Source organism: Haliotis rubra, unplaced genomic scaffold (genome assembly GCF_003918875.1).
Source record: "Haliotis rubra isolate DU_JTF1 unplaced genomic scaffold, ASM391887v1 Scf310, whole genome shotgun sequence".
In the NCBI taxonomy this organism is placed as follows: Eukaryota; Metazoa; Mollusca; class Gastropoda; order Lepetellida; family Haliotidae; genus Haliotis; species Haliotis rubra.
In genome coordinates, this window is record NW_025766981.1 from 927,571 (window position 1) to 945,577 (window position 18,007).

At 45.6% G+C, this 18,007-nt stretch overlaps 2 protein-coding genes across 2 annotated transcripts in view; one reads left to right on the top strand and one right to left on the bottom strand.

Moving 5' to 3' along the window:
- Positions 1–27: 27 nt before the first annotated feature.
- LOC124283191 (AP-5 complex subunit mu-1-like) lies at positions 28–17,456 on the bottom strand. Its single transcript, XM_046719223.1, is given in 15 exon segments — positions 28–354; positions 927–992; positions 995–1,022; positions 1,685–1,809; positions 8,481–8,566; positions 9,313–9,413; positions 10,545–10,675; positions 11,061–11,250; positions 11,581–11,661; positions 12,927–13,061; positions 14,565–14,637; positions 15,047–15,117; positions 16,293–16,394; positions 16,886–17,012; positions 17,302–17,456. Coding segments are annotated over 15 exon segments (1,491 nt in total). The 5' UTR covers positions 17,376–17,456; the 3' UTR covers positions 28–253.
- Positions 17,457–17,692: 236 nt separating this feature from the next.
- Positions 17,693–18,007, top strand: part of LOC124283192 (selenoprotein N-like) — a 31,203-nt gene continuing 30,888 nt past the window's right edge. The window contains 1 exon segment of the mRNA XM_046719224.1: positions 17,693–17,901. The gene's annotated coding sequence lies outside the window, so the exon portion shown is untranslated.

Consider the following 18,007-nt stretch of genomic DNA (forward strand, 5'->3'; position numbering starts at 1 on the left):
CCATAGGGTCTCATCTGAGGCACAGAGGGTCAGAAAATCGATAACTAAGCCCTGCTACTATCCAGCTTTCCAGCTCCACACCCCTCCCCCCCATATTATATAGCAGGGGTGCTGGATAGTACACTGGGGCTTAGTTTATCGATTTTCTGACCCGCAATGAGGGCCTATGTAATTAACTGGCTTACAAATGATTTAATAATGCATTTGCAGTGTCATCACACATTTACTAGGCCCCAAACATGGATATCACAGTCTAGGTTTGGTTTTCCAGGTCCACCTCTCTACTACCGGATGTGGAGAGGACATCACCATAAGAGTTCCAAATCTTGTAGTCTGTAGACAAATATTCTCTCACTGGAAACAAAAAAACATATAGTATAACTTTTGGCACTTCAAATTGTATTTCAGTACATTGATACCCAGTGACTTTTGTGATACAGATACACAGTGACTGTAGCGATACATTGTGATACACAGAGACTATTGAAATACACAATAACCATTGAATATTGTGATACACAGATCCACATTGACTGTACTGTGATACACAGTGACTATTGCAATACACAGTACCCATTGAATATTGTGATACACAGATCCACATTGACTGTACTGTGATCCACAGTGACTATTGCAATACACAGTACCCATTGAATATTGTGATACAAGATGACATGGCTCAAGCTTTTCGACACAACTGTTGCCTCTGCGAACTTGATTGTGTTCCATATTCCTCCGGAGTGCTTCGCATTTCACTCTCATGGTTCAATCTTGTTACAGTAAGAGGTACATTAAAGCAAGAAGTATGCTTTGATACCTAACACATCACATGCATATGTTTCTGTTTTACTCTGCACACCTAGATATAAAACATGAATAGATGAGTTGTTGAGGTATGTATGGAATGAGACATTAGTACTGCCTACCTGTGGTGAGCTTGAACTTGGCACTTGGAGATACCTGTATGGACCGGGGATCAATGCAGCACCCGACTGAGTGAAGTCAGGGATCTTGAAGTAAAGCTGTCAAGAAACAATACTGAGAATTCATAGTCTTCCCAACAGGATGTGCCTTGGTAGCAGTAATGTAAGACAGTGTTGCCCTTAGGTAGTGATTTTCTAGATTTATTGTGGCAATGTTAAGCTCATCGCTCCAACACACACCCTGACCAATATCTACACTATTCTGCAAGAAATCTTTATAAGTAGGCCCTACAAAAAGCCCAACTTATTATGATAGTCCACATTTGTTTCCCAGAAAATAGCAATGCAATTCATAAATGACATTCTCTATGTTTTGTGAGGATGAGCATGAGGAGAGGTTAGACATGGTATATAAATGTGACATACCTGTCCAAAAGAGACTACAGTAGAATACTTTTATAACAAACACGGATATAACGAACTGACGGCTATAGGGAACTGTTTTAAAAGTCCCGAATAAACCTTATATTATCATATAAAAAAGTGAATAGCAAACTACGGATGTAATGAACTAATTTTAGTGGTCCCTTGGAGTTTGTTATAAAGGTATTTTACTGTATGTCATCTGCCCAAATAACATGGTGGCAAGGAGGTTGAATGAAATCTCTAGATGGCACTTACTTGTACATAAAAGTCTATGTCTCCTGTGTGAGAATAACATTGTGGAGAGTTTATTGACAAGATCTATAGATGGAACTTACCTGTGCATAAGAGGTTTGCCCAGAACAGAACTTGTCTTCTGGTGCAGATGGAGAGATGACGGGTCCAGAGAACTGGAGGTTTGCAGACATTGTCACCTCCAGGGTCTTGCTGGGGAACTTCTGACCTGGGGCACAGCATGGGTAGGATTACATTGGGCTCAAGAACAAGTGTAATACAAGTGAACCAATTCACAAAACTTTACTACTTTGCAGTAATATATGGCCCAGGAAATTAGAAAATTAACAAAGGGAGTAAATAGTTAACATCATACACAGGTTAGTTTTGTTGTCTGAGGTTGGGTTGTAGAAACAGACATCAAACATATGAAACTACTATTTCAATTAGTTACTAGGCAGGTATATGCTCCTTCTTCACATCTTCAGTTTTTATAAAAGATCTGAAATACAAACAAAATTACAGACTGTGATGTAATTTAACCAAACCTGAAGAGGTTTTCAATTCTTCGAAGAGAGTCGTCCTTGGGGTACATATTATGCATTTTCCACGCTGAAAATGTCCTGTGACAGTTGTATCAATGTTTTTGAATAAAAAGATTGTACAATAAATAAACTTTTTTATTTATTATACGGCCCCCACCTGAGTTGGAGTTACCCCGTTAGCATGCGCACTCAACTGGGTAATCACCTAGGCCCGTATCATCATTCCTTCTGCTTAATAAATCAGTGAACAGAATTGCGAGGCTGGGAGGCCCTACCCAAGGATCGACTCTCTTCAAGAATTGAAAACCTCTTCAGGTTTGGTTAATTCTTCTTCATAGAGATCATCCTTGGGGTACATATTATGCATAAACACAGACTCCCAAAGACCGGAGGCCAGGGAGGAGGAATTCTGTCCAAGCACATACAAATAGCTATCGTTAATTGAATAATGTAACAGACGCCATAACACTCACCTGTCACATGTCCTAGATTTCGCTTCCGCCAGAGACATTATGGGAGGGGAACTGACAGGGAGGATTGTACTCAAAGACGACCTCAGAGGTTCGCAAAGAAATTCGCACATGGTGCGAAAGGCAAACAAAGCCCCACCCACCTTGTGTTGATTAGTGAGCACCGTAGGGGGGAATGTCAAAACGCTCACAACCAACCTAAATACTCCGTAGAGGATCGAAATGAGGTTATTTAGCTCCCAGAAGCGAATATGTCAATAAAACTCAGTATTGAACAGCAGCGTCAACCAAACCAATGAACCAAGACTCACTCGGTCAGGGTGGCAGGACACTGTCCACTGGAGAGAACAGAACGGCCAAAACTCGCACGATTACGGGAATGCGTATCGAGCTGATAATGCCGAATAAACGTGCTAGGCCGGCTCCAAATAGCGGCAGAGCAGATGCAAAAGCTTTTGATGCGGCTACTGCCCTGACCGAGTGAGCCTTCAACCCCTCAGGGGGAGGCTTGCCCTTAGCCTGATAAGCAGCACAAATACACGAAACTAGCCAGCGAGACAAAGTCTGCTTGCTCGCCCACACCAGCCTTCCTTCGCCACCGTAACAACAGAACAGCTGGGTACCGTGACGATTCCCTGCGTTCGCTTTGAGATAGACCTTGAGTGTCTTACGGACATCCAAAGGGTGAGTGCTCGTTGCAGAGGTCACCGATGTGGAAGGCTGGGTAAGAGTGGAAGTTCGATAGGAGCTGTCACATGGAAAGCGGATCGACCTTCGGCTGATGCACGTATCCGAGGCCGAATACTGACACGATCAGTGTGAAACACAGTCAGCGCCCGGGTCGGACGACATAGCATGTAAATCGCCGACCCTACGCCCAGATGTTACCGCCACCAGAAAAACAGCCTTCCAAGTTAACAACTGAATGGAAATAGCCGATAGGTGTGAGAAAGTGGGACCGACAGCCAATCGAGCACAATTGACAAATCCCAAAGGTGGGCTGGTTCGCCTGACAGCAGGTCGAACCCGATCGCGCGCCAGCTAAAAGCTGTACAAGAGGGTGCTGCCCCAGAAGAGCACCATCGACAGGGGGTGTGAAAAGTGGAAATAGCGGTGGAGTAGCCACGAATGGTCGGCCGCCAGGCCTTCTTCCAAACGGGCTTGCAAAACTCCAATACTCGGACTAAATCCGCAGAAAAGGGATCTGCAATCCCCCTATCTGAACACCAGCGCGCATAGCGGGACCACCTATCCTCATACTGAACGTTTGTCGAATCCCCCCTCAAAGCCAGAATTGTGTCTGCAACTGCCGCAGGAATTCCGCATGCCTCGAGGATAGACCTGACAGAGGCCAAGCCACCCACTGAATCCTTGGATTGGGGTGGGGCGCTCCGTTCTGAGTGAGAATGTCCGGTCGTAAAGGTAAGAGAACAGGAGGCTGAGCCAGAAACCTGAGAATTACCCGAAACCAGCTCTGTGACAGCCAAAGCAGTGCCAGTAGCACAAGCAGCCGAGCTGGCTGGGTGGACAGCTGTGAAAGGACACGGGGAATGAGTGGTAACGGCAGGAACGCCCAGAGCACTTTGCCCGTCCAATCCAGCAGGAAGGCGTCGGCAGCCAACGCTCTCGGGTCCGGTATTCGAGAGCAGAACACGGGTGTCTGATTTGTCCTGCCGGACGCAAACAGATCCACCTGGAACGACCCGTACAACTGGGAGATAACTCCGAATATCTGCCGGTCGAGCATCCACTGTCGCGGGGTCAGGATCCGCGAGAGAGAGCGTCTGCTCGCGACGCTCTCCAGCCCGGAGATAAACAGGGAGTACCTGACAATCGCGCACTGGTCGCGACCAGAGGAGAAAGTCCCATGTCTCCCGGAGGAGTGCTCGGGACACCGCGTGCCGCCTTGCTTCAGGATGGACGACATGGCCGTCCTGGTTGTCCAACTGAAGACGAACCACCTGGCCCTGGACATGCTCGAAGGGCCGAAAACCGCATTGCAGCTCTCAGTTCCAACACGTTGATGTGAAGGTGGGCTTCGGCTTCGGACCAGAGTCCGGACACCGACAGACTGCCCAGAACACCCCCCCAGCCCGTGAGGGACGCATCGGTCTGAACTGTAAGAGCTGGCGTCGGGATTTCCAAGGGCATCCCCCTGGTGAGATTCCCGACATTGGTCCACAACTGAAGGTGAGGTGTCAACCACCCGGGGACTGTGAGACTCCGCTCCAGGTCCTCCGAGTGAGCCCACAGACTCGCCAAAGCTTGCTGTATAGGGCGCATCCTCAACCGTGCCCGCCACAATACAGAGATCATATGGCCAGTAGACGGAGCCAAGTCCGTGCTGGTGCCTGGGGCTGGGAGAAGAACGAAGACACCATCTCCCGTACTCTGGTGACCCGGTCAGGTGACAAGGAAACGAGACCCTTGTGTGTTTGGAACCTCGCCCCGAGAAAAACCAAGTCCTGGGTGGGTACCAGGTCGGATTTCTTGAGGTTGATGATCCACCCCAGTTGAACTAGAATGTCTATCACCGTGTGAGTAGCATCAAGGTCGCTGGCTGTGTTAGTGTGCCGAGCAACCAGTCGTCGAGGTAAGGGTAACAACGCCTTCCTTATGCGGCGGCGAGGGTAGCCGGACTAACATGAGCTTGGTGAACACCCTTGGGGCAGTGGATATGCCAAAGGGGAGCACCGCGAATTGGTAACACATCCCGTCGTAAGAGAACCGGAAGGTACTGCTTGAACGATGGATGTATGGGCACATGCAGATATCGCGATCCTTGAGGTCGATCGACGTGAGCCAATCGCCCGGGCTGAACAGAGGAGATCACTGAGCGCAGTGTCTCCATCTTGAAGGACGGAACTGAAAGCATGCGCGATTCAACCCCTTGAGGTTGAGAATGGGGCGGAACCCGCCATCTTTCTTCTTCGCGAGGAAGTACCTGGAGTAAAATCCCCGCCTGTTCCTGCGCCGGTGGTATGCGCCGACATGGACTTGTCCAGCAAAGCCTGAACTTCGTCATGCAATATGTCTGCCCTTGCCTGACATGGCTGGCACCGAGTGCAGCATATGCCGGTGAAGTCGGGCGGACCTCGCTTCCACAGTGGTAAATGGCCGACACTGACGGTGGACAGCACCAAGTGTTGTTTGTAGCCTTCTCCCACTCCGGCAGGAATAGAGAGAGCGGCCTCCCACTGGGGCGTTGGGTAGAGCGCGTCGTGGTCCCCGAAAGTAGCGGAGCTGACTGGGAAGGACACACGGTTGGGTCTACAGCCTGGTGGGTTAACGAGAGGTCGGGGCAGACCTCCCGCGCCCGCGAAAAGGCTGGGAGCTTGTCGAAGAGGACTGCTCTTTGCCCTTACCCTTGGCGGACCGGTTCCTCCGCCTACCTCTGCCAAGCGGCGAAGCCAGCCAGCGGACTCGGTGTAGGCTGCACCCGGCGGAGGAAGGTGGAACGGGCGCTGGGCTTGGTGAAGCCAGCGCTGGTGCTCCAACAAGGCCTTAGAACCTTGAAGGAGGTAGCTGCAGCGGCAGCCTCCAGTATGACCTGCTGGGCCCCAGGAAACAGCGCCGCTCCCAGATGGTAGGGAAGGGCCAGCAAGGTCTGCTGTGTAGCTGCCGAGTACCGAGGACGCCGACAGCCACAGCTTCATGCATCGCCATGACTGCGCGCACATCACCGTCGACACAGCTGACCGTACCGTGAAGGAGTCGAGGGTGTGCCTGGACCCGGATAACTGGCCGAGTAGCGACATGCGGAGCGTCTCCAGCATGCCCTCCGCCCTCAGGGCCGACCTCTGGATCGAGGAGAGGTAGGCCTCATGGACCACAACCCGCACCTGCTGCATTGCGTTTCGGTAGACCTCCTCGTAGGTCCGCTACGCATGCCGCAGGGGGCGCCAGCGAGGGCAAACGGTGGTGTTAAATGCCCTTGCCGAGCAGCCGGAGCTGCTCCGGAGGAAGCCGAGCCTCCCCACAAGGCGACCCAAGTAAACACGCACTCATCCGCCATTGGAACAGCGAACAGGGAATCCTCCCCCAGCTGGTACCTCCGGACAAGCTCAGGCAAGTCGAAATGGAGGCGAGACCCAGACAGGAGGGGATCGACCACGTCCTGGACCAACGACGGCAGAATACGGAGCTGCGTCTGCGTAGGCTGCCAAGGGGCAAACGCCTCGCCTGGCAGGCGGAACTCAGACGAGTCCGAGCGGCTGGCAGGCGTCGGCGTTGCCGGACCTCCCGCAAAGCCGACGAAAATTGGAAGGCACCCCCCCTCTTCTCAACCTCCCCAGTATCCATGGACTAGGCGCCCGAGCCCGAGTCCGAGGCTGGGTCTCCTCGCGAAGAGGACCCGAACCCCGACCTGGTGGGCGGCCTAGCACCAGGCACAGAAGAGAGGGAGGGGCAGCCGAGGCGTCCGGACCCGAAGCCAGAGGCAACGGATCGACAGACGCCTCCAGGCGGAGGGATCGAGCCGGGCTCGGCGATCCAACCCCCAGACTCTCCGCCCCTTGCTCCAGGTGGGCGAGGAACTCCTGGCGGAGACCTCCAACCGACCCGTGAACAAGGGACTTCACGGAGTCCCTGTGCTGCTGGAATAACTGAGTAATGATAGACATATCAAAACCACTACTAGGAGCGGGAGAAGGCGACTGGCTTCGCGACTTTTTGCCTTTACTGCGAGGCTTTTTCGCTTTGGACGGGGGGACCTGGGTCAATTCCCCTCCCGCCTCACGCATCTCTCTATAGAAGAGAAAATCCGCCGCCCTTCTCTTCTGGGCCCGGGGGGAAAAACCCATGCAAATCTCACAGGTTTCTGAGATATGGTCAGATGCATTTATCATGGCGGTCGGCCCTGGGTATGCTTTGCCCACAGACCGAACAGGAGGAAAACGCCTGAAAGCAAACACGCAAGCATGTAGCTAACAGCGGACCAGCAGCTAAGATACACGTAGAAAACATTGAAAAATACGTGAAGGCTACCACAGGAAGAAATAGTTGGTTCAATACGCAATATTACAACCACGTGGCACGCTAAACTTCCCGCCATGGCAGAGCAACATGTGCGTAAACCACAGGAAAGTGAGCGTAAAATAATTAATACAAAGTCACAATTATGAAACAACCGACCGCGAAGCTTTACAGTTCCTTTCAAGGACAAATAAAGACCATACATACAGGTGGTGTCGTCTCAGACATAGTTCTCTTGAGTTCTCTATTTGAAGAGTACAGCTGCTCTACATTACCGTCTACACACGTGGTGACAGCAGAAGGAATGATGATACGGGCCTAGGTGATTACCCAGTTGGTGTGCATGCACAACGGGAGGTAACTCCACGAGGTGGGGGCCGTATAATAAATAAAAAAGTTTATTTATTGTACAATCTTTTTATTCAAAAACATTGATACAACTGTCACAGGACATTTTCAGTGTGGAAAATGCATAATATGTACCCCAAGGACGATCTCTATGAAGAAGAATTGGGGGATTAGAATGTGACACTTGTAGCAATTAAGGCTGCTGCATCTCCATGGTACTGTAAGACTCGAGTCTTAAAATCAGCACCACAGACTGTGAACTTATTCTGCATTGCTATCATGCTGAGGCAGTGAGACAAGGGTGTGTGCCCTGCATCCACACTGAGGTTGTAAACTCAGGTGTTAAACAAGCATGACTGACTGTGAACCTATTCGGCTTGCATCCACACTGAGGTTGTAAACTCAGGTGTTAAACAAGCATGACTGACTGTGAACCTATTAAACACTGAGATTGTAAACGCAGTTGTTAAACAAGCGTGGTGGATTATGAACCTACTTTACCCTACACTCACACTGCGGCTGTCTGCTGTAACATAATGAAGCTGTAACAGTTCAACTCTTACCAACATTCCACACCAGGATCGTTTTACTAGGTGACAGCGACACGCTGCCCTGAGAAGGCGAGGAGTCATGCATCGATATACTCCCTCTGTAACAAGAGAGACTCTTCATCAACACTGTTTTCAGAATGACATATCCTACATGATGGTTCATAATACTAAGCAACAGGGCTGGTTAAAAAAATCAATAATCGAAAGTATCGTTGATGGGAAGAATTATTGAAGATTATTTTATATGAAAATTGTCATCGACAATATAGTACATAAACTATTGTGATGAAAAATAGTGCGCCCACACAATTACACAAACCTATGTCTATATTTAAGGGTTGCTTCTAAATGACGTTCAGGACGCTGTTTTGTTAGAAATCCAAGCATTAACATGTCACCACTCACCAGTGATGATAATATGATGATTTCTTTCAGACTTTTTAAATTTTTTGCCCTAAGTTACCTCTGTGATTTTTATCAATAACTGATTGATATTTAGTTAACGATTATCGATCTCTGTGATCTATATCAATAGCCTACTAAGCAGTGACAATGTTCACCTCAAATTCCAAGGTTTTCCGCTGTGTGGAGTAGCCTAACTGTAAAGTGTCTGCTCGTCACGCTGAAGACCGGGGTTTGATTCCCCACATGGGTACAATGAATGAAGCCCAATTCTAGTGTTCTCTGCTGTGAAATTGCTGGAATATTGCCAAGAGGCATAAAACCATACTCACTCACTCAGGTATTCAAAAGTTTGATGTAGATATTGCTCCACAGAGATCAGCTAGATTTATACATACATGGGTGATTATTATCCTGAATGTAGTACTAAGCTGTATCTCACCTGTTAAAGAAAGAAATCTGCACCTCACAGTACTCAAACATGTTCTTCACTTGGTTGCTGAGTTTCAGTTTGACAGTGAGGTTGGCAATCTTAGCGTCACACTGTCAACAGTAAACACACATTGAAATGTACAGAGGTGAGGTGAGGTGAAATTGGGTTTGATGTCGTACCTGAGAATATTTCGCTCATATGACGACGTGCATGCGTGTGTATGTGTATGTGCGGCTGCTTGTACTAGCCCAGACTTAATCTGGTTTTATAGTGCTAGCTCACTGAGATACTATGCAGCAGTGAAGCATGAATACCCCACTCAGACACATTATACTGACTCCGAGCCGACCAGTCCTTGTTGTACCCATTAATGCCGCCAGACAGAGACCAACAAGTACCATGTTTTAATGTCTTTTGGTATGACGCGGTCGGAGATCGAACCCGAGACCTTCCGCTCTCCGGGCGGACGCTCTAACCACTACACCACAGAGGCGGTCAAATGTACAGAGCAGTATAGTTCACATAATAATGATAACAATAATAAATTGTCTGAACAGTGATTATCCTATTCTTAAAAATAACTGTAACAACTTACAATTTGGGAGATGTTTAACAATTTGCAAATGTTTACTCATCATGAGTGAATGTTGTTTACACACATCTCAGTCACCAAAATAACAATAGCATAGTAGTCTGTACAGAGCTGGACCAGTCACACCATTTGTTTACTGCATTCTATTCAAAATACTGGGGCGTTGGGGTAGCCTGGTGGTTATAGCGTTCATTTGTTACACCGAGGCCAGGTTCGTTTCCCAAGATGGATACAATGTGTGACTCTGATTTCTGGTGTCCTCTGCCACGATGACCGCTGCCATATAGCTGGAATATTGCTGAGTGAGGCGTGAAACTAAACTCACTCACTCACTCACTCTGCCACGATATTACTGAATACTGCTAAAAATTGCGTAAAACCGAACTCACTCACACACTCTTTCTAACTGCTGGGGTACAATGACACACTCAGGTAGGTTACCGCCTGGTCCCCATTTTAGTCATAACTTAAAACAAAAACAATTTCCATATTCAAGGCATTACTCAAAATCATAGCTGAATGTGGTCTCGCTTTGAAAGGATCATGAACCTGAGTCAACAAAGGCAAGAATTTAACTTCTCTATTATGTCACAAGATCAACTGAGTCAACAAAGCGTGGTTAGATTAGGTACAACATGACCAGCCTCACTTTCATCTGGTAGACACCAAATATGGGCAGCTCCTGTAGTCCGGACACAGAGTACTGACACAGGGTGAACATCTCCGTTGGGGGCATGAAGCGGAGGCGGCGAGGGAGAGGATGGGACTGGGTCATGCTCGCTGGAACAAGACATCAGAAAACATTTTGGTCCTTCCTCACAAACTGTCATGCCATATTTACAGATGAATTTCAGACTAACTGCTATGGATGAATAATTTTAAACTGAGAAGCATGTTGTGTTTAAATATTTGAAACAAGGCTGTAACAAACAGCATGGTGACTGTTTCAGACTCTCCACTCAGCAATATTCCAGCTATATGGTGGCGGTCTGTAAACAATCTAGTCTGAAAAAGACAATCCAGTGACCAACATCATGAGCATCGATCTATGCAATTGGGATATGTGTCAACCAAATCAGTGAACCTGACCACCCAATCCCGTTAATCGCCTCTTATGACAAGCATGGGTTACTGACGACTAATTCTAACTAGACTCTACACTGACCTGAATCAACAATCCCCGAGTCAGCACTCTGGACACATGGGTGTATAAGCAAGTGATCAAGGGCAACACTGTCCCCATCACTCTGGTGCGACACGTTCAGTGTTATGTCCGACAGAGCACCCTCTAGGTCAGCGCGACATGATATGGAGCCGTACACATCCCATGAGTCATTTGTTTCCCCTTGCTCACACTGAAATATAAATACAGTAAATTGACCACAAATTCATTTTAAACCATAGTTTGTTGTACACATTTCGACAAAAACATACAGCAAGGGCAAACACATACCTACTCAAAACAATGAGTAAGAGACTGAGTGGTTTTTTTTCCAATTTTAACAATTTTCCAGCACTATCATTGTATCAATTTTCGGTGGCACACTCAAATTTGAAAACATGAACCTGGGCTTTCAACATGAAGAACAAACACTAAGTAAGAGATTCAGAATAAAACACTATTCATTCCTCAGTAGGACAGATAACCTTTCTTGTCCAGGGAAATAACATGGAGCAAGACTTACCTGAGATGCCTTAATGCATTCTGATACTGAAAGGTAGATAATTCCTTTTCCCTTGTTGAGAAGAGGTTTCCAAGCTGGTTGCTGAACAAAGAGAGTGAGTTGGGTGAGGTGAGGTGAGGTGAAATTGGGTTTTACTGAAGCTGGTTTTATAGTGCTAGCCCACTGAGATACCATGCTGCAGTGAAGCATGAATACCCCACTCAGACACATTATACTGACTCCGAGCCGACCAGTCCTTGTTGTACCCATTAATGCCGTGCACCAAGCAGGGACCAACAAGTACCATATTTTAACGTCTTTTGGTATGACGCGGTCGGGGATTGAACCCACGACCTTCCGCTCTCCGGGCGGACGCTCTAACCAAAGTGAGTTGGGTAACATGAAGAAGCAATAGCACCTTATCACAGCAAGGGAACACATGTCAATGTTTCCCAAATTGTGTAAATCAACGCTCATGCTGTTGATCACTAGATTGTCTGGTCCAGATTCAATTATTTACAGACCGCCACCATATAGCTGGAATATTGCTGAGTGCGGCATCCAATTTTGATTCGAAGCAATGAACCCTGTTAGACATATTAGTTTGATGATACCCCCTTTGGGGTATTAGATGCAATGTTCTGTTAATGACAAGCTGTATAAAATATGCACATAAATAAATAGCACCTCTATACTGTCTACTTTTAAAACTAGATGTTTTTTTTTTTGTCTGTTTTTTTGGGGGGGAGGGGGGTAGATGCAGAAATCAGCTTTTTGAAAGCTTCACGCACTCATACTGGAGGGGCGCAGTGGGCGAGCTGGCTAAGGCGCCAGGCTAGTGATCAAGGGAGGTTCAGGTGTCGGGATCGAGCCCATCTGTGACCAGGTGTAAAATCCTTGGAGTCAACTTTGTGTGCAGACTCTTTCAGTGTTGTCACAACCCCTAGTGTACAGTACACAATCATGTGCACTTAAAAGGACCCACGATTCCATTGGTATATGACCAGATGGTGGCCACATGAATACGTGCAAACACCTAGTTGTGGGTACTGCAACATGCAGTAAACTTGGACAAGGTACTGTGACTATGTGTCCCAGTCCACCCAGCTGTGAATGGGTACCTTGTCAGGATGAGAAAGCTACAATAACTTGGTGCAACTTGTGACTGCAAGAGCTGTATGCTCCCCGGGGAGTTGAGATTGATAATATGATGTGCCGTTGAGATTGACATCCAATGATCGAGGAAAAAACATAACATCGCCTTGAGCATGTACTAGTTTCGTAGATATGTGCACTTTATAAATATCCTAATAATATATACTGATTTAAAAGTTCACCTGATGCACCCTCCCATAATAGGAATGTACCTTCTGTGACTTGGGCAGGGTAATGGGTCTCCCTGCTAACTTGGCCACTATAGATTCACAGCATGTGTCTCTCGGTGCTCCGAAGGGCGCTGCTTCATTCAGGAAGTTGTGGAGTTCCGTCAGCCGGGCAGGAAGCTGGAGGAGAGATGCGTGAGTGAGATGGGTTCAACACAGCTTTAAACACTATTTCAGATACTGCAGTCTATCAAATAAATGTGGGAGACGACCCCAAAATGAGCCCTGTTGAAGACATTTGTCACTTGTATCCAAGTTGTGCCAAATGTTGTGGCATTTAAGTCAATTAACCAAATGTTGTGGCCTTTCAGTAAACCAACCAAATGTTGTGGCCTTTCAGTCAACCGACCAAATGTTGTGGCCTGTCAGTCAACCAACCAAATGTTGTGGCCTTTCAGTCAACCAACCACATGTTGTGGCCTTTTAGTCAACCAACCAAATGTTGTGGCGTTTCAGTCAATCGACCAAATGTTGTGGCCTTTTAGTCAATCAACCAAATGTTGTGGCCTTTCAGTCAACCAACCAAATGTTGTGGCCTTTCAATCAACCAACCAAATGTTGTGGCCTTTCAGTCAACCAACGAACTGTTGCAGCCTTTCAGTCAACCAACCAAATGTTGTGGCCTTTCAGTCAACCAACCAAATGTCCCCGCCCCGTGATATTGCTTTCCAAACTCACTCACTCACTCACTTTCAGTCAACTAGCCAAATGTTGCGGCCTTTCAATCAACCAACCAAATGTTGTGGTCTTTCAGTCAACCAACGAACTGTTGCAGCCTTTCAGTCAACGGGCGGTGGGGTAGCCTAGTGGTTAAGTCGTTCGCTCATCACGCCGAAGACCCGGGTACAATGTGTTAAGCCCATTTCTGGTGTCCCCCGCCGTGATATTGCTGGAATATTGCTAAAAGCGGCGTAAAACCAAACTCACTCACTCACTCACTTTCAGTCAACTAGCCAAATGTTGCGGCCTTTCAATCAACCAACCAAATGTTGTGGTCTTTCAGTCAACCAACGAACTGTTGCAGCCTTTCAGTCAACGGGCGGTGGGGTAGCCTAGTGGTTAATGACCCGGTACAATGTGTTAAGCCCATTTCTGGTGTCCCCCGCCGTGATATTGCTGGAATATTGCTAAAAGCGGCGTAAAACCAAACTCACTCACTCACTCACTTTCAGTCAACTAGCCAAATGTTGCGGCCTTTCAATCAACCAACCAAATGTTGTGGTCTTTCAGTCAACCAACGAACTGTTGCAGCCTTTCAGTCAACGGGCGGTCCAGTGGTTATATGCCAACCAAATGTTGCCCATTTCTGGCCCCGCCCGTGATATTGCTGGAATATTGCAAAAGCCAAACCAAACTCACTCACTCACTCACTTTCAGTCAACTAGCCAAATGTTGCGGCCTTTCAATCAACCAACCAAATGTTGTGGCCTTTCAGTCAACCAATGAACTGTTGCAGCCTTTCAATCCACCAACCAAATGTTGTGGCCTTTCAATCCACCAACCAAATGTTGTGGCCTTTCAATCAACCAACCAAACATTGTGGCCTTTCAGTCAACCAACGAACTGTTGCGGCCTTACAGTCAACCAGCAAACTGCTGTGTTGTTTCTGTAAGCCTGACCTACCTCCTGACTGGTGACCGACCGAATGTACTCTGCTACACCACACATCAGGGAGAAGCCGAGCGACACAGATGGGCTGAAATAGTAGGGAAGGAGTTTTAACACCACAATCCTACAAATCTTCCACTATCCCATCTTTTTTATATCTTCTCTCTAGGGTTCCCATAGCTAATCAGTGGACTGTCATACATGTTATTAATGTACTTTGCTGTACAGATATGTTTGAGTGTTATATTATACACACCTTTGGGCAATATGTTACTCAGAGCATTCAACCAATTTAAATGAGGCATGGGGAACCTATTAGGATCCAGAAAGCAGGTCAACACATCTACCATGTTCATCAAAACTATAGGTTTGAGTATTGGTGCCTGCAGACCAAGAATCATGTTAGAGGTAAATCTGGAATTCAAACTCAAGATCAGCAGATCCTGGTACATGTAAGCATCACATTGGGAAACAAGTGTCCTCTTTGAATCACTTACATTTCTATGATGTTTGGTCTGAGATGGGCTCCCTGTGGTACGTGCACCAGGCAGCAGTACAACAAACCTTGCTGCAAAGCACAAACTTACTTTCAAATACTAGTGGTGGTCCGATTAATTGAAATAATCGAAGATTGGTCGTAGTGACTAAACGACCAAGCAATCGATCATGTTTTCTCATAATCAAACACAAACAATTCTGGAACACTTGTTTTCATTAACAGTATTTTTCACTAGGTTGGTTTTGTCTGTTACATTTCATAAGCACTACAAGCTCATTCCAAGTCATGATTGAATTTATCTTAAAGACTCTAAGATATTCATGTTCCTAACATGATAGTCATCCTTTAAAGAACTACATGTTTTTTCCCGTATTTTTTTGTGTATTAACAAATTTCATAAATGGCGCACACCAATTATTTTCGATGATTGATCGGTGGTAATGAACCAATCATCAATTATGAGATTTTAACCAATTCCCAACACTATCAAATACACATTTAAAGACACAATGTCACGCTTTTTCGACAATACTTTGGTCTATAATATATATATTGGGGCATATGCACTCACTTTAGCTTCCAATTGATACAATAAAAGACTTATTATCCCTTACAACTTGCCTGAAATTGATAATTGAAACTTTGAGGCGAACAGTTTCCAAACAGATATATGGAATGAAAACGATTACTCTGTACATTGAAAACTGTCACATGCGGTGTTGTTGGTGTTTGCCAAAATGGCCTCAATCACAAGTTGTGTTATAGGATATTCGTAAAGAGCATTCCTAGGGACATAACTCTATGAGGTTCGCTTGAAATAAAGTTTGGTCGGTAGAGGGTGCGAGAGTTGATTTAATGCAATGTTACATTAATTCATTCGAACTTTTTAATTTCATATTGTAGTCTTAATATGTAATTTTTTTCTGAGTAAATTACATGGTAGCTTCCCTGGGGGGCTGATAGTTAGTATTAATGAGAAAATACAATACTGATTTTCAGAGAAGTGTGCGTTTAACAAATGCTCTTATGCAATACAATGTTTTGACAAAAGTGTTTCTTCTTAAACCAGAGACCATATAATATATGGTCTCTGCTCAAACTGGACACAAAAGGTTTCCATACTACAAATAAAGACCATCTAAAATCTTTCTTATTTAGTTCTATTCAATTCAGAACAACAAAAACATCAAAGTTTTACTTTTGAACAAACATCTTCTTGGAGAAATGATTATGTTATCACAAACCTGTTCAATGACGATAAAGGGCCAGATTTTACCGCTACTGGTGTCCACTTCAAACACTGGTTTCTCATCCTGCTTTGAGCATTGATCTCTGCTGCCAACAAACTATAGGAAAATATGAAAATTGCTTGATCCTCATCAGCTCATTGATTTGCTTTTCCTAACTTGAATAAAACAAAATACCAAACTTATATACAACCTGATTACATTGATATGAATAAGTATTTTACATGTATATATGTATATGTGTGTGTGTGTGTGTGTGTGTGTGTGTGTGTGTTCATGCGTACGTAAAATAAGCAAAGGATTATAAATTTCTTGATGATCAACACCTTTCATGTCATGCATGATGACAGTAGTTTGTTTAATGCCGCACTCAGCAATATTCCAGCTATATGGCAGCGGTCTGTAAATAATCAAGTCTGGACCAGACAGCCAAGTGATCAACAGCATGAGCATCAATCTATGCAATTATTATAGAGTCTTATTGATTTACAGAACTGGTTAATTAGAACTATTAATCTAAGATGGCAATTCCAGTGAGTGCTGAAACAGCCACTAGAGACTCAATTTGAACACTAATTATTGTCCAATACCTCGCTTGATGTATGCGACAGTCCTGTCTCAACAAGCAGCTGTTGCAAAAACTGTGGGGAGTTGGGAATGGCAATATAGTTTGAACCTTCTACTTGTTTCGTCTTTTTCTCAACAGTTGGAAATTTTCTGAAACATTAATTAATTCACATTTAAACAAACTTGCAAAAATAATACGAATAAGCACCAAAACATTTAAAACTGTCATTTAAAAAGGCTCAGATCGAAAGACACCTGCGAGTTACTGTAAAGGTGAATCAATGTTTATCATTTTTTACTGTCGCGAAGAGTTGAAAAGTGGTCCGTGGATTCCATGCATTCAACACATTATCATCACAGATCATAACACAATATATTGTTAAATCGGAAGCGTCAAAAAATCTTCTGCGAAATTGCAGTTCCCTAAATTTTCAGATACCTGAAGAATAAATTCTTTGGGGATTTATTATTGGTGGAGGGTAGTTTAACTACCCATAACGCTCGTATACTCATGGGGATTCGGATGTTTATGAGACTGTCAACAAATATATATGTTTCGAACACATGACTGAAAATCCGGAAATGACCACGACCCGGAAGTGTTTAAAATATTTGCTGAGCCAGCAGTATGGTTTCGTATATTGTATGGCTGATGATCGTATCAAAACCCAGACGCAATAAAATATGTAATTACTACTTTAATATATTGTAATTATATTGCAAATATGTTGTGTCTACTCTTAGGTTTTGGTATCGTAAACATAAACAAGAAATAAGTAGTTTCCCATACGGCCTTCACCTTGACACTTGACCCGTGTTGTTTAGCGGGACCCAGCTGTCTGTCAAGCTAAATCACCCACCGTGATCGCTAGGCCAAGCAAACCCGGCACCTGTGATTGGCTGGGTGGCTTGCCTATAGGGAATGCGGATGTAATGTTCCAGCGAATGTTCCATAGTGTAAGGGTGAATGCAGACCTGCACGTCTCATCAGGAACCCGCGCGTCTGTCATCAAACAGCAGTAGTTCGGTGTTATAGAAGGTACGGCCATAACAGTTAAGTGTAACACGAAAAGTCATGTGTTTGTTTAGCCACCACACAACACCTTTGTCACATCCAGGGAGGGCATGTTGACATTAGATGCTAA